General features: G+C 39.7%; 1 protein-coding gene across 1 annotated transcript in view; it reads right to left on the reverse strand.

The window, feature by feature from the left end:
• Nucleotides 1–3,072: 3,072 nt before the first annotated feature.
• The window catches only part of vsnl1a (visinin-like 1a), a 49,898-nt gene continuing 28,165 nt past the window's right edge, over nucleotides 3,073–24,805 (reverse strand). The window contains exons 3-4 of the mRNA XM_042503822.2: nucleotides 8,123–8,338; nucleotides 3,073–5,280 (exon numbers count right to left, since the gene is read on the reverse strand). Of these exons, the coding sequence (XP_042359756.1) occupies nucleotides 5,083–5,280; nucleotides 8,123–8,338 (414 nt within the window). The 3' untranslated portion in view covers nucleotides 3,073–5,082. The remainder of the gene's footprint in view (nucleotides 5,281–8,122; nucleotides 8,339–24,805) is intronic.

The raw sequence follows: 24,805 nt of genomic DNA on the forward strand, positions 1-24,805 counted from the left end.
GCTCCTGTCTCCTCCTCTTCACATAGTGTAGATGTGACGTAGTGATGCTGTCCTCTGTGTGAACCCGTTCAGATCAATAGACTGTATACATTTTCCATATTTGCACAGGGGTTAGTTAGGGAAGTGCCAATTTTTAGCGTGCCTCAAGCTCCAAACAGCTTGTGATGATGCGATCCCAGGGGTTTTAGTTTGGAGTTCACTGTTTGTGTGTGAGGACACGAGCATTTGATTGAACCCGCAGTGATATTGTGCTCAACAGTCGTGGGTAAAACACTGCAGGCTTTCTCCTTCATTTTCACCAAGAAGTTTTTCTGTAAAGTCTTACAGTGTTTCCGCTTGTTAGTGTAACTGCCAATCATCAAATAATGTTTCCTTTTAAAAATGACCAGAAAACCCCAGTTTATTCACGTCTACCTTATTTTAAAATGATCAGTGTTTTAACAGGGACATCTAGTGGTTGTACAGAAAATATATCTAATTTTTAAGAAATGCATCAGTAAAACCTGACTAGTGCTGGGTTAACCCTTTGACACCTGGAGTGACATCACTTTTCCTGTGATACCTTTAAAACCTGAGCAAATTGGTGTGATTTCTTTCAAAAACATGAGAAAAATAGACAATGAGCAACTTGATAATAAATGTTTCACAGTAGATTTAGCAATATCTATTTATTTATTTTTTTTAAGCTAGGGAAAAGAAAAATCTAGGGAGAAACCATATAAGCATAATTCCATGTTTAAAATTTTGTTCAACTTTTTTCCCATTTATTTATTTTTAACTTGTTTTTAGGTGATTTTCTTGTACTGTTAATTTGTTTCTTTCTAATTTAAAGGTGATGTCTTCTTTCGCTGCTCATTGCCTTCTGCCTAAGTTTTTGTAAGAAATCAAGCCAATTCGTTCAGGTTTATGCCCTAGTCTTGCCCTTGTTACCTTCCACCAATCTGGGATTTTTTTTTTTTAGAATTTTTTAGAATCCCAATTTTAGCCATTAAGTTTGTTATAGTATGCCAACAAGTTAAACCTACAATCAAGGTTATAAATGCAACACAGGGGGGACTTTAACAGCTGGCAGGGAAGTGGAGTGGAGTCGTGCATTTATGTTTAGGAGGAAAATAAAATCTTAAATATACATTATAAAAATGTTACAGAAGTAAATTATTTGTCACAATAGCCAGTGGGCTGCCAGATACAATACAAGAAACACCTCCTGCGAACCTGAGTCAGTTTTAATTTATTAACATTATATGTTTCCATATCGGATATATTAAAACTTGTTACCAAGTGAGGAAAGTGAGATGGAAAGTCAAAGCTAAAAGTAATAGACTGAATCAAAAAAAAACAAAAAACATGGATAAATTGTTGAAAATAGATAGCTGAAAATAATGCAGAATAACAACATGACAAAATAAACCAAAACAGTTAAGGGAATATTTCTTCTCCAAAGTGACCATTTGTATATCAGGTACCCACCCAGTGTTGCACTGAATTCATTAATTTAAAAAAACTCAAAAGCGGTTTCAAGAAAACAATTAGAGAAAAGAGCAAAAGGAGAGTGTTGCAAAACTCCCTAAATAGGCTTTTATTTTTTATTTTATTTTTTCTAAACAGTTGCCAGCTCAGGAACAAGCAGCTCACTGCTGCTCTCAGCGTGTCCACATGTAGCAGGTAAGCTAACGCTAGCAGCAAGCTAGATAACAATGGTCTAAATAGTCGTAACGTTTGGCTAATGTGTTAAATGTACACTTTAAGACAAGGCTTACATATATTTTATAGGCTAAGCTGTAGGCTACTTTTAAATTAATGTCACTACCAAGTTTAGCCAGCTTATGAGTTATTATGGACAGCTAACTTATAGCCTAGCAGATGCTAGCTATACCTAGCATTAGATAACCCTTCCATGTTTTGTGTCGCAGGCCTGAGCAGTCAGAGACAGAAGCGGTCAAACAGGTGAGGACATGTGTCTTTTCAGGGGGACTCGGGGTATCTGTTAGGCCGCCGTGTCCCTGCTTAAAAAGCCTGTAAGGATTTGGGAGTCAGGTTGCCGCCGAGCATCTGTTTCATTGTGTGTTATGTACTTTTTTGGGTAAACTGTGGGCGTGCCGCTGTAACTGGCTGGTTTTATGGACATGGTTTTGTTTGTTGAAAAGTATCGCAGCTCTCTACTCTCTTATTAAATATTCTCTTGGCTTTATGTCAAGGAGAGCAGTTGTGGTGAGGCTGTTGAACTAAAAATGCCTGAAAAAGTTCGTAGTCATTTCAGCAAACAGTGAAATGGACACCCAGCTAGTATTTTTTGGTTCTAAAAACGTTCTAATAATGTTATAAAGCGATGTTTTAGTAACGTTTTCAGCAGCAAGTTGTCTTGTAGTTTCCAGAACGTTCCCCCTAAAGTTCATGTAACATTCTCTACATTTTTCTTTAACATATTACATTACAGGAATGTTTCATGAAAAATGTTCTGTAAACTCAGTCCTTAATAACATGTTCTCAGTGTTGCTCTGAAAATGTTTTTCCTTTGTTTTTATATTATAATGTGGGATTTTGTTTTAAATTTTATGATTTGTTACCTCTCAACATCACCAAAACATCCCCAGAATGTTGCAGTCAAAACGTTACGTCTTAGTTAAAATTTAACCTTACAGGGGCTTTATTTGAAATGATAAACATTCTTTGAACATTACATTAAAATGTTTTCTTCGGGACATTATTGCAACTTGCAGGTAAGGTTAGCCAGTGTTGTGGAAACGTTCCCTGCTAGCTGGGAAGCTGCTCTGCTCTCAGGTGCTTGTTGTCACATTTTTTAACTTTGTCACAGTACTCTCCATGCTTCTGATAACTTTGACTTTGACCTCTGTACTCTGCAAATACAATAGCCGAGGTAACACACTGACACTTTAAAATCCAACACGTGGTTGGTACTGTGTATATATTTGTGTGTGTGTGTGCGTGCTTCATAACTAATTTAGGCCCGTCATAATAGCCTGCACTGGGGCTTACGCCACTGTCTAGGTGCACATCTACATGTGACATTGCTAGAGACCATAGTTTGTTGAGTTAACAGACCAAACAAAAGCCCATAGAGTTCCTTTTATTAGATTAAATCACAACACAGGGAGTAGTGCAGCCATGTCGTCAGGGACACAATACATGCTACAAAAGAATCCTTGTACACGTTTGCCTTTGCTTACATTTGGTATCTTGATAGCAATAATATTAATAACAGAGTTGGAATTAGAAACATCGTCTGGCCAAAGATGTTCATGTAAAGAAGTTCAGATCACAAAGTGATCGGGGGACACGCCACGCTGCTGAGATGACAATGGACTGGTATGCTAGGTCTTTATTGCAATACTGTATATTATTATGACATCTCTTTTAGCCTCCTTTAGCTCTTAAAACACTGTCAGTATCAATGCAGGTTGGAAAAGTGTCTGCGGTGCTTTCAGACAAGGCCAGGTAAACTTGTTGACGTGGGCTCACAGGTGATTTCCAAATCATCTGAAAGAGGCGCCACACACGGCTGAACTTCTCTACGCTTCGAATGCATTAGTACGTGTACAATGTGTGAGAGACGGGAGTAAAAAAGTACAAAAAGATTGACTGATTGGTAAGAGAGAAATACTTGGGAGGGTTAGGGAGGGCGAATTGTCCAACCTACGAAACGCATGGCTTTACAGGAACGGCTGTCCTCTACTAGTTATAATGAAAAACCATTCACTGCTCCTCTCACTACTTTAGCACTCATTTACTTCCACTGAAAAAGACAAACAAGAAATGCTGCACGTGCCTTATTTCTTCACGTCTTTAACGCTCTAAAAAAACACCTCTGAATTGATCGTATTGATATGCAACCTGCAGGCTAATTGGAAAAAAAGTAGATGTGATGGTGACAACTAAGTTTGATAAAAAAATGCTGTCCAACTATAGATGAATAATTTCTCATCTGATTTTTAAGTGCAGCTGTGGGAAGCTTCACTCACTCTCCGAGGAATCCCGATGTAAATGTTTGCTCTCACTTGCCTCCGCTCAGTTTGCTTCACAAATCTATCAATTTAGCTGTTTTCTACTTTCCAAATGATGGATTCCTCCATTTTCAACATCATACTTGTAATGAGATTGTGTGTTTAAATGTGCAGGGGCAGGGGTTTAGTTATTAGCAACATATACTACAGCTAATCTACAAGGAAACATGCTCCCACAGTTAAAGCAGTCAAAAGAAAACGCCTCAACGGATCACAAAAATTACATCCCATACGACAATACTTTAGAAGGACCTACTGCGATGTGATTTTTTTTTTGCTCCCTATTCTGTAAAAATCTTTTCTCACGGTTTCTCCCACACCGCGCTGCTTTGATAAGGCTTTCTGTCTTCGATTACAGGATGCAAAATGAGGAGATTTTTAAGGCAGAACCTAAAGGCATGCAAATTAACTACATTTACATTTTTTAGATTTTTCTTTTTTACAGTACAAGCATGTTTCGGAAGGAAAAAGTTGGACAAATCCATCTCTTCTAGAGCTAATATTTGAGATGATGGATAGAGTGTCTTATTGGAGGCAGATACATTATCATAGGAATTTGGTTCAGTCGACATTACTCAGTATTATGAAACACGTACAGCTAGCATCGGTAAACTCGGAACAATAAATAGAGTAGCGGCAAATTCAACGTAGCACATCACTGATGCGCAAGCTCCAGTAGAATGAAACTGTATGGAAAATACTTTGCACACTTCACATTTTGGCAGTTGATCTTTAAATAATTTAAATATATATTCATATTTATATATCTATATATTATTTGTGCGAGGTGTTCATATGTAGTGTGTGTGTGTGTGTGTGTGTGTGTGTGTTTGTGGTGCGCACCTGCACACTGTCGTATGTCGTGTGTAGATCTTTTTATAGCAAATAACATTCTCATGCACACGAGTGTTTCAAACACAAGAAGCAGATCCATTGAAAGGTAGTCCAAGCATATATGTATATATATTTTTCAGTGGAAATAGCTGCAAACTGAATGGAACATGAAATTCTTTCTGTGCAGTCCGTGGCGGCTGGTGGAGTGCTCCGCTCGCCCTCCTGTTTATTTCTGGAGGTCACACTGCAGCAGTAGTACGATGGACGGGTCGCTCTTGGCCGCTTCTTTGAACTCCTCCAGTGATATCTGGTCGTCGTTGTTCTTGTCCATCTTGGAGAAGATCTTGTCCACCCTCTGCTCGGGCGTCAGGCCATCCTCATTCATTTTCATCATAATCACTGTGCCAACCATCTTGTAGATCGCCTGCAGAGGGAGAAAGAGAGCAGCAAATTTTTTTATTTTTTTTTTTTTAGAGGATATGAGGTATCTCAAGAAATGCATCCATAGCCCCTTTTACACTGCCTGTTCAGGGCGGGAATATCATGCGGTTACGCTGCCTTGCCGTTCTGCATAAAAGATACAATTGTGGAATGGGGTAGTTACATTACCCCGTAGGTGCATGTGTAACTAATCTGTGTTGTGCTGCTCCTTAGGCTCTGTAAGCCTAAACTCTTGCTCCTCCTGTCCTCCATTGTGCTGCTTGTTGGTGGAATCTGGGAACCTGCAGCCAGTCAGTCATCCTGAGGTATATATCAGACTGAAGAGCTGCACTTCAGCCCTCTCTGTTTTGCTGCTTTTTGTTACTAAGCTTGTGTGTTTGTGAGCCATCCTGCACTGTTAACCTTTTGCTCTTTGTGTCTTGATCAAGTTGAAAATACAATAGTGCTTAGATTTGTCAATGCTAAGCTGTTACCTGTTGAGCCTCTTCTATTTCAAATCCAAATCCTTAAGATCATTGCCAGGAGGCTCTGTAGGGGAGAGCTGCCAGTTTTGTTACACTGTTTTTCTCCAGTTTTTTCCCTATGTTGTCAAGGAGTTAGGTTTTAGGTTTATACATTTTCTTTTGGGCAGTTAGCTCTGTGGTTTTGATGTTTATCTGTGGCTGTTTTGTTTGTTATTTTGGCCTGGGCTCTCCCTGATGATTTTCTAATACTTCCATGTCTGGCAATGAAAGGGTGAAAATGCATCACTTGACTCTTTCATTTTCCTCATTTAGCCTAACGTTACCTCCCTCTCCCCTTGTCAATCTTGGGGTCGTAACAGGGGGGGCAGAGTTGTCTCACTTTTAAGCTGCCACCAGAGGAAGTAACAGTCCCTAAACAGTGTCTATATAAACTTGGGGTCGACTGATATTGAATTTTCAGGGCTGATACCAATACCGATATTAATACCGGTTATTAGTAGTTAATGAGACCGATATTTGTAACCGATATGCATTTACAATAAAAGTGAAAATATTTCTGTTAATATTTAGAACTTGGAAAATAACAAATTTCATCATAAAATGTTGTTTAAATGCCTTTAGCAAATGTTTAATCAAAACTGAGGCATTTATCACTATTCACAGCAAGTTCCCACCAATTCTTTTTTTTTATATAAAGTCAAAGTGAAAATTTAATTTAAAAAACAGCTTGGGCTTTCCTCCCACACTGACACTTTCTTTTCACTTTTTAAACAATTAATTTTATTGGCGATCATAAAACAAAATACCGATACAAATAATCGGCAGCTAACTATTGGCCCAAATAATCCGTCAGGCCGATATTAGCATGACAGGCAACCCACCATGGGAGATTTAAAAAGCAGATAAAAACAACTAAAGGCTAACTCAAAGAAAAAGAACAGCAGCCGTAAATTCACAAATTGGGAAAAAATTAGATTCAGGAGCTTCCCTTCATGAGATCAGCCGCCATATTACAGAGAATAATTGTTATTGCCATGTTATGCCATTGTTATTGTTTATAAAGTGCTGCTGATGCGCATGTTATAGGTCACATTAGAGGTTGACCCTGTTGCGTTAATTGTCATGCCAGTCATGCCTCTTTTGTTTCTGCGATGCCAGCATGCTGTCTTAAATCACACAGTGGAGCAGCACAATGCTGCCATCATTTGGTTCTGTGTAAAAATTAAAGGAGGTGTAAAGAAGGGACTTCATAGTTGCCCTATAGCGTGATCTCTATAAAAAAAAGGGCTCATGTTTCCTTCACATGTTTTCCTGAGAGATGCAATGAAAAGACGTGAGAAATAACGAATCAAGTGAACATGTTGGTGTGTTAGAACGAGGTGTTTGAAGTGGCGTCCGTTTCTAATGGCACAGATGGAGCGCAGCTGGACCACCTGTCAGCCGCCTTCAACCGCTCTATAGCATCTTTGGATGCCTCGGTATTTGCACAGATAATGTGATGTGCTGTCCAAAAAATAACAGGGACGCACAGTAACCACAGCCTGTGCTATTAGCTTTATTGTCAATATGGATGTCCGCCCACATGACCGAACAGAATGTGAAAGATTAGTTTCTGCAAGCATCCACACATGCGAGAAAAAACTGATTCTATATTTGTTCTATGTAAAGATCAGTCAAAGCACTGGACTGCAATGCTTATGTTTGTTGAAATGTAGATATATTTGAGCCAAACTGAATTAGCCAACATATTTAAAATAAAAAAATCTAGTTTTCTAAGGCACCGTGATCTTGGCATCACATCTGAGTGAATAGAAAACAATGGCAAAAGACAAGTTACTGTGTTTGCTGCTCCGTCTCACTATAATATTATCCACGAGACAGGGACAAAGTGCCCTGAATTCTAGATGAATCTGCTCCAAACATGCACTTCTGCCTCTTGTTGCTTGTTTCATATTATGTTGGTGTTTATGAATAATTCGTGTGCTGTCAGGCCCTGCAGGCTCGGCCCTCTGCTGTATAACCTTTAACTAAGTACAAAAAAACCCCAAAAGTGCTGCATCCCTGTGACTCAGCAGGTTAAAAAGCACAAGGCAAGTGGCGATGTATCACTCGCCTGCCTGCCAACTGCTTATTTCCCAGCATGTTTAACTATTCCTTTGAAAACAAATGTTAGAAATTAAAACAGTACTGCGAGTAAAAGCACTCATTCTACTTAATTGCACATACAAGAAAAAAAATATTAGATTACTAATTCTTTTAACTTCAGTTTAAGGACTCGATTGCAAAGTGGCTGTCAAAACTAATTTAAAAATCCATTCATCTCCTTTAAAAAAACCAAAACAGTATTCTTTGCTGTAATACCTCGATAATCTCCAGCATCTCCACCCGTGTGATCTTGCCGTCTCCGTCCAGGTCGTACATGTTAAAGGCCCAGTTGAGCTTCTGCTCGAAGCTGCCTCGTGATGTGATGGACAATGCGCAGATGAACTCTCTGAAGTCGATGGTGCCGTCGCTGTTCTTGTCAAAGGTCCTGAAAGCGTGCTGGGCAAACTTGGATGCGTCGCCGTATGGGAAGAACTGGCATAGAAAAAGAAAAAGGGAGAGAATATAAAAATATGCATAGTCTTTTCCATGTTCAAGTCTTTCAAATGTAGCTTTATTTAATTCCGCACAAAAATGATGCATTGCATATTTATTGCCAGTAGTTTGTCTAAAATCAGATTTAAATAAGAAACTTTAACTGTGTTAAAAAAAGAAGAAAAAAAGAAAGAAGAGCAGGGTTATTTTTATTATAAAACAGGCCACATTTTATCAAAGTAACAATAGCTGTTTATTTTGTTGTTTAACCCTTTAAAACTGGAGCAAATTGGCTTGATTTCTTACAAAACATAGGTAGTAGACAACTAGCAACAGAAGAAGAAATGACCCAAAAATTAGCAAGAAGATTTTTTCTGGCCTCCATGCCCCGCAGTGACTGGACCCTCAGAAGGCTTTTTACACTTTTTACACCTCCAAAATATGCATGTTACTTATAATAAACTGTGGCACTACAGTGATTAAAGAATTGATGCTCATCATGTTTCTTATTTCTATATTCATAACTTTGGGATAAAAACTAGTAGGTCCACAATCTGATTTTCCAGATCATGTGGTTGTTTCCAATTAAGTGGCAGATTAATGAAAACAGATGGTGCTATTTGGCTACATAATGAAAAGAATCATTAGCATTTAAAATCAATGGATGTTCATTACCTGCAGTGATTAAACTCTGATTTCCTACTCTCACCCTTTTTAGTTCTATCTTTTGCAGATTTTATAATCAGTCTGTGTATTCATGTGTCTGGTTGCATAGTAGGGCTGCAGTATTGAGAAAAAAAAAACAACTGGATGGAAATTTCATTCTTTGAAGTGTCATTGTAACTAACTATAATGATAATTATTGTGTAATACCATATGCTGGTCAACTGTTCCACTGTTATTATTTATGATAATGCTAATTGTTTGTTGTATGTCCCCTGGCACCATTGAAAATGAGGGTTCGCCCTCAATGTTTTCCAAGGTTTTAAGTAAAATAAATGATGATGATGATGATGATGATGATGATGATGATGAATGATATGAGATGGTTACCCTAACCTGAAAATCTCATACCACTGCAACCCTGCTGCATAATCATCCATACTGCTAGCTGACCTAAAAAAAGTCTTGCAGATTTGACTTAAAGTTAATAGTCATCTTGGGAAACCTGTCAGTCTACAGTTTGGAGCCTTTTTTAGGAGACGCATATAAAATCTAGTAAAGAGACACCAATTACATTGCAGACTTTATTGGTCCATAAAGGGGAGTATTTTTTTCCCTTTAGGCCCTGACAAAGGAAGGTCACTGTTACCGACACACAGCAGCCATTACTGTTAGGGCCATTTATTAATTCCAAGAAACTTACACACACCACATGCATCCACACACAAGTGACCTGACTATGAGTCCTCACAACAACTTTACTTTGCAGCACTTTTCTGTGTCTGTATGCAGACCTGAAAATGTTACATTTTTCGATCCCTTAAAAAGTGTGTAAAGTGTTTTCTGACACTTAATCTTCACTTTGGGGCTGAATTACCTCCTGTGGGTCTCAGCAGCCCATATTTTCACTGTCTTACTATCAAATTTAATTTAATCAAAGGTCAAAGTTTAAATTTGGCCGATGAGTAAATGTTTGTTTAGCTGCAAAACAGCTGCACTTTGTGTTTATTGCTAATTAGCATTAGCAAGTGTTAGCAACATGCTTAACTAAGGTGGTACACATGGTCAGCATTATACCTGCTGAACATCAGTGTTTTACTATCATTTGCTCATTTTGAGCGTGCTGACGTTAGCTTTTAGCTCAGTAAAATGTAGTGCCATGAAGCCACCAGCAAGGATATAGGCTCAGTCTTTTCTAATTTTCATTCTAAAATCAATCAATTTCACAAAGTTTAGCTAAATATACTAAATCCTTATGATAAAACATATTTCCTCTTTAATTGTGATTGTTCATACCAATACCAGAATTGAATAGGACAACTGTACTGGAGAATTAAGAAACAAAAACCAAGTCTAAACCATTTAAAAACTGTCAGTGAAGTCATAGAGTTACAGTGAAAAAAGTAAAGATAAATGATCATTGTTTTTGTCCTTTGCACATGGAGTAGGTTGTTGCAAAAGTGGATTGTACTCGAACTTCATCTGTTATTGTTCGATGGTGCTTAAGTCTATGGCCCTACGACTCAAATGTTTATCATGTTGAAAATACTATGGATCAGCTCTGATCTCAGAATCGACTAAAACCCTAACCCCTTCGCGTGTCTGCAGTCCGGACCATCCATGTCATCACAGCATCGGCGTGCTACATGTGCACAAGGTCAGAGGTTAATGCAGTAACTCTGTGGTCGACCACTGAGCCCCTGTTCAGCTTTTCATCCACCGTAGACCGTGAACCATGTGGGTGGCTGTGAGAAGCCGAGCCACTCATTAGAAATAACCTTCCACTTGACCTTGCTGGTAAAAACTCTTAGAGCCGATGGTTAATCTAAGCTGAATGAAGCTGCTCTCTGAGGACCCGGGCGTTGCAATAACAGCCTTAATCAAGGAAATGAAACAAACTGAGAGGAATTTCCCATTCTGTTTCATCATTTCAGATAGTGTCTTTGTGCTGTTTTTTTTTTTTTCGCTCTTACAAAAACAACTCAATCATATTTGGATGTATAAAATTCAACATCTTTCACATAAGCAAGGCAAAGGAATCTCTGAAAAACTTGAACTTTGTGTTACCTCTCTGGCATGTGTTTGCTCATATTCAGTGAATGCTGCTTGCATGAATTTATCAGTCACGGTGAATCAGCTCAGAGGAAATCGAATCATTTTAATATTTCATCTCCCAGCACATGCCAACAAATCTTGCTGGTACTGACAATAAATGATGTGTAAAGTACTCTTTGAGGAGGAAGTCCAGTTTAGTTTGTAAGATTGCTTTAAAGGACCAGTGTGTAAGGTTTAGAGGTTCATATTGGCAGAAATGGAATATAATAGAGTAATTATGCTTTCTTTAGTGCATAATCACCTGAAAATAGGAATTGTTGTGTTTTTGTTACTTTAGAATGAGCAGTTTATATCTACATAGGCAGGGATCCCTTTTTTTGTGGAGACTGACATGTTGCACCACCATGTTTCTACAGTAGCCCAGAACGGTCAAATCAGATACCACAGATACGGCCAATTTCATTTCTGTGTTGGTCACCATAGTCAGAGGCCCAGCTGCAATGAGCAGCACCGGAATAACACTGTTTGTAACATTAAAGTGCCTTGTTAAATGTTTCTAGCCGTTAAAATCACTGGATCCGTTTGTTTCAGAGAGGAAGGGACTTTCGTGGATGGTCTTGGTCTTTTGATAATTATATTGACATCATACCACCTTTTACTACAGTTTAAATGCACTTATCTGTCACAGACATGAGGAAATACAAATTTACATGTTTTACTGAACTTTTCCTGTTTTTGTTTCAAAATAAAAGCCCTTTGACAATTTTTCCATGAACAGAATCCCTTCAGTTGTTGACACATGGCATTTTACTGTGAAACATTTGCGGGACCGTCTTGTTGACAATGCAGTAGCTTGCACGGCTTCATAAATGACTGGAGTATGTGCTTTTAATTGTGGAAATACATGAGTTATAACAGCAGGCAGTTCTGCAGCAGTGCTGCAACAACAAATGCTGCCAGTGCGATGTGGCCTGGGCATAACCTGTGGGACATGTGATGCACACGGCATGCAGAGCATCCTCATTACAGCGTCTCCAGTGTGAAGTTAATCGAAAGATGACGGTCCATATTTTTGACAGTATTCAGAGTCACATTATCGAGGTTTGTAAATACCCTGGTACACTGTAATACCGTGATACCGCCCATGCCTAATGTCAGTCACTACAACTCTGTTTTGACAGGCAAGGCGGCATTTGAGAATGAGGTGGTATGGGTATTAGAAGTGGGATGGAATCCTCGAGTTGTGTTTCTAGCCTTCTGGTGAAAATAGGTCTATATTCACTCTCTTTTAGGTCTGTTTTGGTCTCCACCAACTCACAAGGGAAGTATGTGTCTGTATGTGTCACTACATTCACCAGCTACTTGGTAATTTTGTCTGCCTGCTGTTTAGTGCTGGACAGGTAACATAAAGTGCGTCTGTAGAGGTTTTTTGCTACCAGCCGCAGTGAGAAACGATGTTGACGGGAGCAGTGAGAGTGACAGTAAAATTGTTTTCCGTAAAACCAAAAAAACTTCTGTAAAGCTGAAGAGAACTGCAGAGTCAGTTGATTGCTGTCTGTGGTTTCATCACTAAGAGCAACCTCTTTCACATAACACAGTCATTTCATCAATAATTAATAGAAAAAGTTTGATTATAGCAGCTTTAAACTCCAAAAAAAGAAGCCAGAACTTTCAAAGCAACTGCAAAAAAAAACCTGCTGCAGTTTTTACGCAGCGGGCAATCGGAGGCACGTGTACTGTTGTTTCAGGCAGTTACTAGACTGTTCTACACTGTGTCCTTGTCTGCAGCAGACTGTCTCCCTGTATGGGCCGAGAAAGAGGCGAGGACACTGCCCTAGCCGCTTCTAAGAGTTACCGCCCCAGCATGCACAAACTGTCTAGAGTCACGACGGGGGGGAAGACGGGACATGAATCCTAATGGGAGAAGAGAGAGAGCAGTGGATGGGAGATAAAAAGAGAGAGGGAGAAAGGAGGAGGATAAATAAGACAGGGTTAGACAGTGAGAGTCAGTTGGGGTTGCAGAGCTGCCCATCTGCAATAAGGTCCCACCCATGCAAATTCTGCTGCAGTAGCAAACCGATCAGACTGCAGAGAGGAGTTAAGAGACAGATCAGAAAGGGGGGTAGAGGGAGGAAAAGAGCAAAAAGACGAGGAGAGAGTGAAAACAAGAAAGATGGAGGAGAGAAGTGAGTGTGACAGAGAAAGTGTTGGAGGGACTGTGACATCAATAGAGCTCGCTTGCCCCTGATCCAGGTCCCTATCTGGCCTTCTGCTCTGGAGAAAGCCAAACTAATTTAAGGAAGGAAGCCCCCTTGGGATTGGGGGGAAGGGCTGGCACGAAGCTGCCAGGACGAACAGGATGGCGCCTGATGCTTTCTGCACAAATGCGACGTGGCTTCCTTCCCACGAGCCTCCTGCCCCCGTATGGCCCTGCCTCGGCTCATCTGCCCAGGGCCGGGAGGAACAGGAGGAGGCACGTGGATGGACGGGACGATGGGGGAAGCAAGAGTCAAGGGGAAAATGAGATGGAGGAGGAAAGGTGTCAGGGAAGTGATGCGGGAGAGATGTTGATGATGGGAAGGAGGGGAGGGAGAGAAAGCCACTGCAGCTCCTTGACAATCTGGCAAGTTATGAAACACTTTGTTATGTAAAAACGGAGAGAAGAAAGAAAGAAAGTGGGACAGGGTGATGAGACTGTGAAATTTCCTCCACCAGTTTCTTTGGTTCATCTTATCTGACTCCGTCACATGCAGAAGCATTGTCAGACATCATAGACAGCCGAGGACCAAAAACAAAGGCTTCACTAGATGGCACACAATCACCATCACAAACAAAATTACCCAGTCTGGACCTGAAGCGACCGTTTCCTCGCCTTTACAGCTACGGTTATTAGGCTGTTAACATTTCCATTAGGTCTTATTTCTGTGCTGATTTGGCTCCCGTTTGCCGTTATGGCTGTTTGATATGGCTGTTTGGAGGTGGCCATCAAAGGACAGGCTTAATGCCAGACTGTTTCTGTCCACTCAGAGTAGAGCCAGGCAGACAGACACAGCTGGCTTAATAAAGCCTAATGTCACCGTGTTTGCGCGTGTGTCATAGAGTGTGTGTCAAACAGATACTATCCCAGTGATACTCAACTTACAGCCTGCGGGCTAAATCTGCCCCCCAATAGGATGCATTTCCTGATTTACAATTTTTAAAAAAAATCCCAGAAACGTCCTAAAATTCTAGAAACATCCTAAAATCTTGGAGAAGTGCTAAAATCCTCAAAAAGTCCTAAAATCCTAGAAATATTTTAAAATCCTAGAAACGTCTTAAAATCCAATGATTGTCCTAAAATCCAAGAAATGTCCTAATATCCTAGAAACATCCTAAAATCCTGGAAACGTCCTAAAATCCTGGAAACATCCTGAAATCCTAGAAGTGTCCTTATATCTTAGAAAAGTCCTAAAAACCCGGAGGAGTCCTAAAATCCTAGAAGTATTCTGAAATCCTGCAAGAAACATTCTAAAATCCTGGAAACATCCTACAATCTTAAAAACTCCCTTAAAATCCTAGAAACATCCTAAAAATGACTTAAAATCCTTTAGACGTCATAAAATCCTATAAATGTCCTAAAATCCTAGAAACATGTATAGGGCTGCTGCAACTGGCCCTTGGCCTCCTGTCATTTTGCAAAATATTCCCCCAAGCAAAGCAAGTTGAGTATCCCTGCCCTTCCTTTACCACCCAACCTCAAAACACACACACCCGACCCAAAACATGCTGCTGCTAAATGGAACATTAAAGCCTTTCTAATCAGACTGCAAGCTGGCGCTGGTGCCAATCCAAAAACTTAGAGAGGGGAAGCCAGAGAGCGGGAAGAAGAAAGGGAACGCAGGGGAAGAAGAAGAAGATAGAAAAACAGGAATGAAAGAGTGAGAGAAATAGCGCGAAATAGAAAGTCACACTTAAATGAAAGCCGTTTCACACTGACAGAACAGTGACTGACTGCAAGATCATAGAGCAGATGAATAATGAAGCTCCAAACACTGCACAAAGACGTGACTCAACGGCAAATCCTCAAATGAGACGCTCGTCAGTAACAAACGACAAATGACTTGTGTTTGGTTTGAAAATAACTTGGGAGTTAGGTAACAGCAGTGTTCGATCCAGATTTGTTGTTCGGTTGCCCAGCCGGCGCTGCCAGCTCTTCAGATAACAGTTAAGCTGGACAGACATCTTGTAGCTTAAAAGCTTCCAGTGATGAGCTCACGAAGGTCAGGATTTAAACGCAGTGAAGATTTGTTTACTATATGCACATGCTGTTGCAGTTTGGGGAGCTGCAGATTGCATGTAACTGGATTACTGTTATCTGAGTACTAAAAAAAATGGTAAATATAAGCCTTTATAAGTGTAACTGATCCGAGGCAGCACACAGTGAGCAGTTCTCTGCTCTCTCTGGCTCTCTGCAGCATCCTGATAGATGGAGTTTGAGGGCGTCTCCCCACCCACTGAGACACCCTGCTGTCATAAAGCATCATGAATCACATTTATATTCTCTCTGGACCATTAGCTAACACTTACTTTCACCCTCATATTTGATCTGGTAATTATAATATCAGATAAGTAATTGGTCATTTAGTTATATATTTGGTGTTGAGGAGGACTGCAAGATATGGCTTAAACCTCTAGAGAAAGCTTATTCTTATAATGCAGAATCTGTAGGCAACAATATAAGATTTTGGCATCAGAAGTGTTCTGTTCCCTTTTGTTGTTGAAGTCGTATTGACCAATCATATTTGCGTGGGCTTTGGTTGCCTGCAGTAAATAGTCTGTGTGGAAAACAAAAGAGTCTGAATGCATTGGCCAAAATGCAATCTTGGGAACCCATCAGCTATAGTCTGACAGTGATTTAGGTTTTTATTAACTTTTTCATACGCAGATATCCGTTTACAGAGATTAGCCGAAATGTTGTCTGGACCTGTCTGAAGTTGCTAATTGAGCGGCACATAGAGTGGCACATAGATTAGGCCTGGAGTTCCAGATATCTGCTGGCTACAACCATAGACTGTATAAAATAATTAATGTAGAGATTGTGATGTCACCTATTGGTTTGTGGACTGCTGTTTTGAAGCCTCGAGTTTGGCTTTTCAGCAGTCACCGTGTTTTTTGGAGCAAGAAGTGACCGTATTTGGATGAAAGGGTGGAGTTGTGGATGAGTGTGAGGTGACTCTTACATATGTGTAGATTTGGGCCTGAATAAAATCTATAGGGGGAGTTATACACCCCCCTATACTGTTGTCATGAATGTTGAAATTAGCTATACAGACCAAAACCATTTTTATTTCTCCTGTAAGGTTGGGTCTAATATTGGGGTCTGTGAGGACTTACAAAGACAAAAAGAGGTTAATAATAGTTTTTTGGTCATCAATCTGTAAGCTGTACTCAACAAATGCTACAAAACAATATCATTTTACATTATCAAAGAAATTATTATTTTCAATATGAGCTGATTAGGCAGAATTTGTGGTTATTTCTGGTATGGATGCCAGTGTTTTTAAAATGCAGGTCTCAGAGCTCCACTTAAAATATTCTAATAATAATTTTTCATAAAAACATGAAATGGTATCACTGAATTTATTTTTGTGATCAAAATTCTATTTCGTTTGTGCAGTCTAATCAAAATTATCAAAGTATAATAACAAATTGTATATACATAGCAGTACTATATGTGCCCTTGGATACTCCAAAAGGAAATATACCTTATATACCCTTACCTAAATAAACCTTTTTTTTTTTCCAAACCCTTCCCTCCCCTCCCCACTGCGACTGGCTTATACAGACCTGTGATGTCAAATAATTTTAAATAAATAAACAACAACACAGAAATAACGATGAAAACTACTATCAAGCAAAGCAATTGTAGATGTAAATACATTTAATGGTTATTGCTGAAAAAAATACATGCATGCATAATATTGAAAATGGGGGTTGATATTATTAAAATCTTTAGTATATTTATTATAACTTTAAAGGTCTGATCCATTGAGTCTACCTTGATTAAATTATATAATGCAGATCCAAAACCCTCTCTGCATATTCCTGCTTAACTAATCACACCTAATAAAGCCAACACACTGGAAAACTGACAAGCTGCAGACCTGCCAAAACAGACCTCTCCCTGTCCACCCTATCTCCCAGAAAATGACCCAATGAGTGATCTCTCATGCACTCACTGTGTCATAATGCCTGCTCTGGACTGCAGCCACGCTCTGCCGTGTGCACCTCTATTTTCCAGTGATAGCGTCCGATTCCAAATTTATCCCTTCTGATATCTTTCTGCTCCTCTCGCTGCTTCTATAGTCCAGAGACACATGCAGAAACATGACACACACGCACTTATGTATACACACTTTTGGGAGGCTCAGAGCTCATTTGTGCTCGGGTTCCCTCTCCCTAAGCAATATAGATGGTTCAATATCATTTTGCCCCGTGGATAAATGTTATCATTACGTGCAGAATCGATGCCAAAAGACAAATGATTCCCTAATCGAACCACCTGACAAACAAACGCGCTCAAGCAGCTCATCAAAGAATAGATTAAATGGGGAATCATCATCATGAAGTATTACAGAGAATATGCTGTACAACTAATAGGATGTATGGTTTAATGCTTATTAACCCTTTGAAACCTGGCTTAAATTTCTTTCAAGGGCATTAGAGCAAAAAGGCAATGAGCAAACTTAGCAAGAAACATGACCTGAAAATAAGCAAAAAAAAAAAGTAAAAAACAAAAACAAGAAAAAGACTGTAAGAAAGTGCCAAGAAAAAGAAAAACAAGTTTTTTTTTATCTGTAACACAGTTACAGATATAATGTAAACATATAATTTTGTGACTATTTTTATCTATTTTTTTGATAATGTCATATAATCCCCCCCAGCTAATTTTTAGATTGTTGCTTGTCACCTTTAACATTTCTTTTTTTTTTTTTGCTATTTGGGGGTAATTTCCTTTTTCTTGTGTATTCAAAATAAATCAAACCAATAATCTCAGGTTTCAGAAGTGTAGATGCATGTGAAAGGCATCTGAATGCAGCACAAGAAATGTGTATCCAGCTTTTAAAGGGTTAATATTTCCACTCATGATGCCTACAAGGTCATCTCTCCTCGCTGAGGGGTCCTACAGGACACCCTGCGCTGCCTCTAATGTTATCAACAATATGCAGCACGTTTGCCATTGGCTATTCATCTCCCCAGCACATGCACAGGTTGAGGTCAGCCTGAGCCTGAAATTTGTCCTTCAGAGCACTTGAGGTTCAAATTTTCCTGGTAGCAATATGCTCAAAAATGCTCTGACATGTTGCTTAAGGTTTACGTCATTCCACCGTGGCACCAGAGGCCTGTGTAAATAATGCCTTATGTTTCATGCATCCCTTTGCTAACATTGTCACATGTAGTCAAGCCTGTTTGGAGGAACACACTAGCAGGACCTTGGCATCACAGCACTGGCTGTCACTGCACATGGCTGTTTACACTGCTTCATCAAAGCAGCGCTTAGATGCTCCTTCACTGAGCAACGGCTTGAGAGGGAGAGGGGAATACATGCATAATCCATTGCTGGGGTATTTACAGTGTGCATGTGTGTGTGTGTGTGTGTGTGTGTGTGTGTGTGTGTGTGTGTGTGTGTGTGTGTGTGTGTGTGTGTGTGTGTGTGTGTGTGTGTGTGTGTCTGCGTGAGAGAGACGGAGCCTGCGTGTGCTCTTACATAAACCCTCAGTGACATGGCAGGCAACAACAGAAACTTAGCCAGCGCACTGCTGTAGCTGCTACTGCTTCCAAGCCTGCAGGGTCTGCTCTGATAGAAAACACACACACACACACACACACACACACACACGTGCACACACACATACACACACACGCACACACACATGCACACACACACATACGCACTCTCTCCTCTGCACTGTAAAATGCATTTTTAATCATCCTCTTGTTATTCTCAGATAGGCATCTGCTGTGATATCTTTGTCACCAAACGTAAGCAATTTAGCAGCATTTTATTCCTGAGAGTATTTTTAACAATCATGAAACTAAAATTAGCCCTTCACTTTTTTTCCAAGTTAAAATCCTTAAAATTCCATAAGTCAAACCACATTTTGCATACTATGCAGGGGGAACATTTTCTCTGCAGCGGCCATTCAGTGTCTGACTCCTTCATTTCCCACACTGGATTCAGACTGCCTTCACGCACACGAGGGATTCACAGCAAATGATGCATGTATCCAGCCTTACAGTTAGTCATGTTTGTCACTGAGATCAGTCATTCACTGTTCACTCTGCTACAGCCGCATCAAATCTGCTTGCATTACCATTTCACACTGCTGCTGCATCACATTTAAAACATCAGACTGGCCAGAGACACAGTGGCTCTTATTGTGACACAGGACAGACACAGGAAATGTGATCATGCTGAGTGTGATTGTTTACCAAAAATCCGTCATTTACAGTAATTGTTTTGTCGGTGGGTCATTTTTAATTTTTTCAAATAGGTGATGGAACAGTCAGGAGTCGCTGTGAGCTGTTAGATAAAAGGCTGCAAGTGATCCAAATCTTTAGCAAGGTAACTAGTTTAAGTGTCCTGCTGTTGTGTGATAAAATATGCCATTTTGTGCAGCATGAAATTAGATTGCAGTTGTTTGCAGCATAATAGAAAAAGACAGTGACTGATGTTCTTCATTAAAAAAATGTGAGTTTGTTTGGCTGCACTGTAAACACATATGCCAATTGCTTATGACAGCTGCTCAAGTAGCATTTATGGTAGTATCAGACTGCACCTGTCGTTACCATGGAAACCACTGGTGTCCCCAAATCAACCAAGAATAATAAGTAACTTACATGTACAATCACTATCACTCTATCAAATAACAGTAAAACTGAAGTTATTTTCCTTTTTCTTCCTGAGAAAATTCAGTAAAAGTAATTAATAATTTGGGTTTCCTATGATAGAGAAGGAATGACCTGCCTTCTCTCCCTCTGATTGGCTGGTACTCTATGTCTTTGTTGGTTGGACTGGTTAGGCTGAGCAAAGAGGAGTGAATTTGGTTAGGGTTAGGATAAGAATGTCAGGGTAAGCCAGTCTGAGGCATAGTAAAGCAGAGTAAGGTGGGTGCTTCCTCCAGGCTAGGGCGGGCATTGCAATGATATGATATTGATAACGTGATATAAGATTAGAAAGCGTCTTAGATTTTGGATATTAGATAACAATGTAAGTGTTGTATTTTCCTGGTTTTAAAGTGTTTAAGTGTTGTATTTTACTGGTTTTAAAGGTTGCATTACAGTAAACTGATGTACTTTTCTGAATTTACCAGACTGTTCCAGCTGTTCTATTATTTGCCTTTAGTCATTATATCCACATTGCAAATAATTATTTTTCAAAAATCTCATTGCACCAGGGGTTAAAGCACAGGTATTTGGTTAAAAATATTGTGATATTCTCCTTATTGTCCAGCCTTAGTTCAGGCTAAAATACTTTTCAGTTGCTCTTTGAATTCTCTGAGTAAGATTTTTATGAAATAGATTGTATGTTCTGTGTTGTATGATGGTTCTAGCCTGATGTTTTACATGGTATTTATCTCTATATTTACATATTCTCATTGTATATATGGTAAATTGTGTATATTCTACTGTAGATGTTAGTATTTCTTTACTATCCCTACAGTCACTGTGTCTTTAATTTGTGGTGCACTTACACTGAGAACTACATTTCCCTCGATCTTTAGCTACACAAGACACGAGTTTAAGTGAGTGCCACAGGAGCTCTGGATTTAGGCTAATCAAGTCATGTGCATTTAAGCTTTGCAATACCACAACCTCTTGCTCCCTGTGTCTGCCTTGGAAAAGGTCTCCTAAACAAAAGCTTGCATTGAACAGGTTTTTGCACAGATTGAGGGTGCGGGTGCTTTTTTTCCTGCTTAATTTGATGCTCCATAGCTCCAGCACCTCAGCTGAGTTTGTTTCCTGGGTAAGCAGTGTTTTTTTTTCTCCATTTTTAAAATTACCTGAACTCAAGGCTCATACAGACTGATGCTGCATTCATGCAAGGTCAGCAGAACGAAAGAACCGCAAAAAACACCCATTGCCCCAGTGTTAACCTTGGAGTCACACCAGATAAATAGCCTAAAATAGCTACTTTTGTAGAAGGTTCGATACCAAGTGAAACTAGATACAAACAGTGTATATCCAATTAAGTTAGCTGTATCGATTGTGTTAGTGTTAATATTGGATTTTACTGCCAGTGATGCTGAGTGCATCTGAGGCCATTCTGCCAACACTTTGTAGACAACCTCTGCAGCAAGTTTTAACAAGTGGAAGATATGGTCGGTGTCCTGTTTGAAGGCTGGCGTGGATGTCTTTTTCCCACTCGGCTGCTTGCGAGATGCTAAAATGAGGCGAATGTGGCAGGCATCTGTCTGTGGCTACTGCTGTGTAATCAGACTGCATTAATACACATGTGACCTTTGTTTACAGTCAAGGTCTGTGAGATTGCTTTGGTCTTGAGGGATGAGCCTTCGATTCATGGAGACAATAGGCTTTCAAGAAGAGCGGCCACTTGATCAAAACATAAACCACAGATGATAAATGTAACCAGCACTGGTTATGTGTGTGTGGGGAGCAGACACTGAAGGGTGGGAGCCCTCTTGTCTGACATCGCATGCTGCAGATTGACCAAGAGGATATTCAGCCTGCTTTGTATGGTTGACTAGATATCCCCGCCGCTGTCAATCATGAATGATTGTGTGCAGCTGATTCCTGGAGAGCACAAAATCATTCAGCGGGTGATTTAAGAGGAATTTGGAGCAGACCTGTCCCTGACCTTGGTTTATCTGTGGTTACAAAACACCCATCTGGCAGTACTAACTCTGCACGAGGAGTGTCAATAACAGCACAACAGCAGATGGCACTATTGAGTGTGGAAAAGTATTTCATGCCTCGGGGGATGCTGAGGAAAATAGTTATTGGCATTAAGAAGGACTTTAGTGGAGAGGAAGACTGCATTAAAATACAACATATGTAAATTCATTACAACTACAACAACTGCAACTATTTGTTCTGGTGCTAAACCAGGCTAAAAAATGTTGTATTTATCAGCAGAAGAAAATGTCACGTCTGACTGGTGCATTCCACCAGTGCCATTTTTCTGCCCGATCTAAATCAGAAACAGAGAAGCAGCCAAGCAGGACACGAAGCAGAGTGTGACTCACTGCTGGCTACCCAGTTTGGCAGGTAGACCTGAGGGCTACCCTCTGCTCTTTGTGACGCAACTCAAAGCGAGGCACACTAACAGAGAAAAAGGGAAGACTCGCTCGCTTTATCTTCACTTGCCAGTGGTGTGTCCACAATGGCTCGTCTCTAAAGTGCTTGGCATGATAAATCCACAGCAGCTTGTGCAGTTTGAAGCCACCTTTTAAAAAGCTTATAATTGGCCTGCGAGCTTCTCCCGCCTCAGCCGGGGCCAAAAGACAGCGCCGGAGGGGGAGAGTGAGACGTAGCGACAAAACACCACACGGCGAAACACCACCATTTTCTTTAGCGATAAATTACTTGTGTATAACCCGCTGACATGTTTGTTTTGACAGATTATGTCGAAGCATTTAATTTTAAATCTTGGCCAAAATGCTCCATTAAAACCAAAGTATGTTTGGACATTTTTTTTTATATCCTTTGCTGTGTTAGCAATAGTCAGTTAGTAGAGAGATCTGGGTAGGTCAGGGATATGGAATATTAACCCTTTGAAACCTGCGCAAATTGGCTTGATTTCTTTTAAAAACATGAGAGGGTGATGGTTATCTTAGCATGCAATGTCCCAAAAATTAGCAAGAAATTAGTGAAAAATATATATTTTTAAAAAGTAGTTTTCTGGACATTTTTCTTTTGTGTTTTAATATCTAATAATCCATCCCTAACTTTCAGATCATTTTTTTGATCTTGTCTTTTTTTGGCAATTGTGGGACATGTCTTGCAAGGTTGCTCATTATGTTTTTTTGTGTTTTTGAAAGAGATGTTACACTTTTTCTCATGTTTCAGAGGTTTAAATGCTTGTGAAAAGCATCTGAAATGCAGCACAAGAAAACTGATGTTGATCCAAGTGTTAAAGGATTAAATCATCCATATTTTTTCACTACATCTTAGCCTGCATGTATGCATAAACTATAGGTTCAAAAAATAAAATACAAATAAAATACAAAAATGTGAAATTATCGGTTATAATGGTATCAGCCACGACAAGCAGATAATTATTGATCATCATTATCAGCGGGGAAAAAAAATCATATTTTGCATCCCTTGGCTAGAGTATGCACCATATTTACATTGTGCCTCCATCCTACAAGACTCATCACACCTCCTTGGCTCTTCCATCTCAAGCATAAATCCATCATTCATGGCTGCTCAGTCATATCTGAAATTCTGAATCTGCATGCAAACACTCATGTGCCTGTGCTCCCTGCTGCCTCAAAATTACTTCCATCTGACTTCATGAGAGATTAAACACCCACAACATGTCTAAATAGTTTATATCCAAATGGATAGGATCTGAATCCAAAGTGCATGCAAATATAGATGCATCTGTATTCTCATGACAAAGGGGCTCTCAAGTCACAGACAGGCTTGTGACCCATTTTAACAGCACCTGCATTGCCAACACTTTGTAGTTCTGCCAGCTGACTGCTGTAATTAATTAGCAGTGCTCTGATTTTGTTGTGCATGGTATTAATGTGTTGCTTTAAGATCAACAGTACCAGCTTCACTCTTTCCCTTTGTCTCTATCCACTTCTCACAGGTATCTGCACCTCGCTCACACTCATGACAGTTTGCCTGAGGGGGGTCTGTTTGGCACAAAATGCCCACTTTGTTTCTCTTTTCCCATAACCCCCCCTGTCTCTTGTACTTTAGATCAGCTATTCTCAACCAGTGGTGGACCAAACAGTACCATTTAGTGAGCTGTGGAAGTACTGCCGAATGTTAAGATAAAATAATAATTTCATTTTATTTTTTATTTTATTTACAAAGCTAGTATTTTTTATCTAATTTCTCAAGAATTAAAATAAAAAAAAAAACAAAACACACCACACCAATGATTTCAATGCTGATGCAGTACCTAAACTTAACAACTGCTTCTGTTTATTTTCATTGTGGCTATGTCCAGAATAGCCTCCATAATCAGATGCTTCTGATCAACTGTATTTGGAGAAACAATCTCCCTGTATAACTTCATTTGGGAATCTGGCAGCCTTATTATCTGACACACTGTACCCATGGGGGATGGCATTCAGATGCTGCTGATTAACAGACACTCTCTACATAACCACAAATGGATTTACACAACTTTACTAATGTGTTTATCTGACTGTTCAAATCATATAGAAGCAGTTATGACACCATCTAAGCTGTGACAAGAGCTGTAATGTCATTAGTATCATTTTGTGGCCGAAGAAGCCTTCAGCTCTCATTGCTTTAATGGTTTTGCTTCCGTAGCTGTCCTGTATTCCTGTCCTTCAGTTTGGACAATTGTTTCAATCCGTCAGGTGGTTAAGTCATGTTAAATTATACTGATTGAACAGCTGGGTCAGTGAAAACAAATGGCAAGAGTGCTAAGAACTAAATGTCAGAACAAAATCTGTCTCTCAGCTCTGACTCTCTAGACTTTAATAGGGAGACAGTTATTTTGGAAAATGGTCTATTGCTGTGACTGCAATATTGTGCTAC

The sequence above is a fragment of the Plectropomus leopardus genome, chromosome 16, assembly GCF_026936395.1.
Source record: "Plectropomus leopardus strain MGB_pleo_1.0 chromosome 16, ASM2693639v1, whole genome shotgun sequence".
Lineage (NCBI taxonomy): Eukaryota > Metazoa > Chordata > Actinopteri > Perciformes > Serranidae > Plectropomus > Plectropomus leopardus.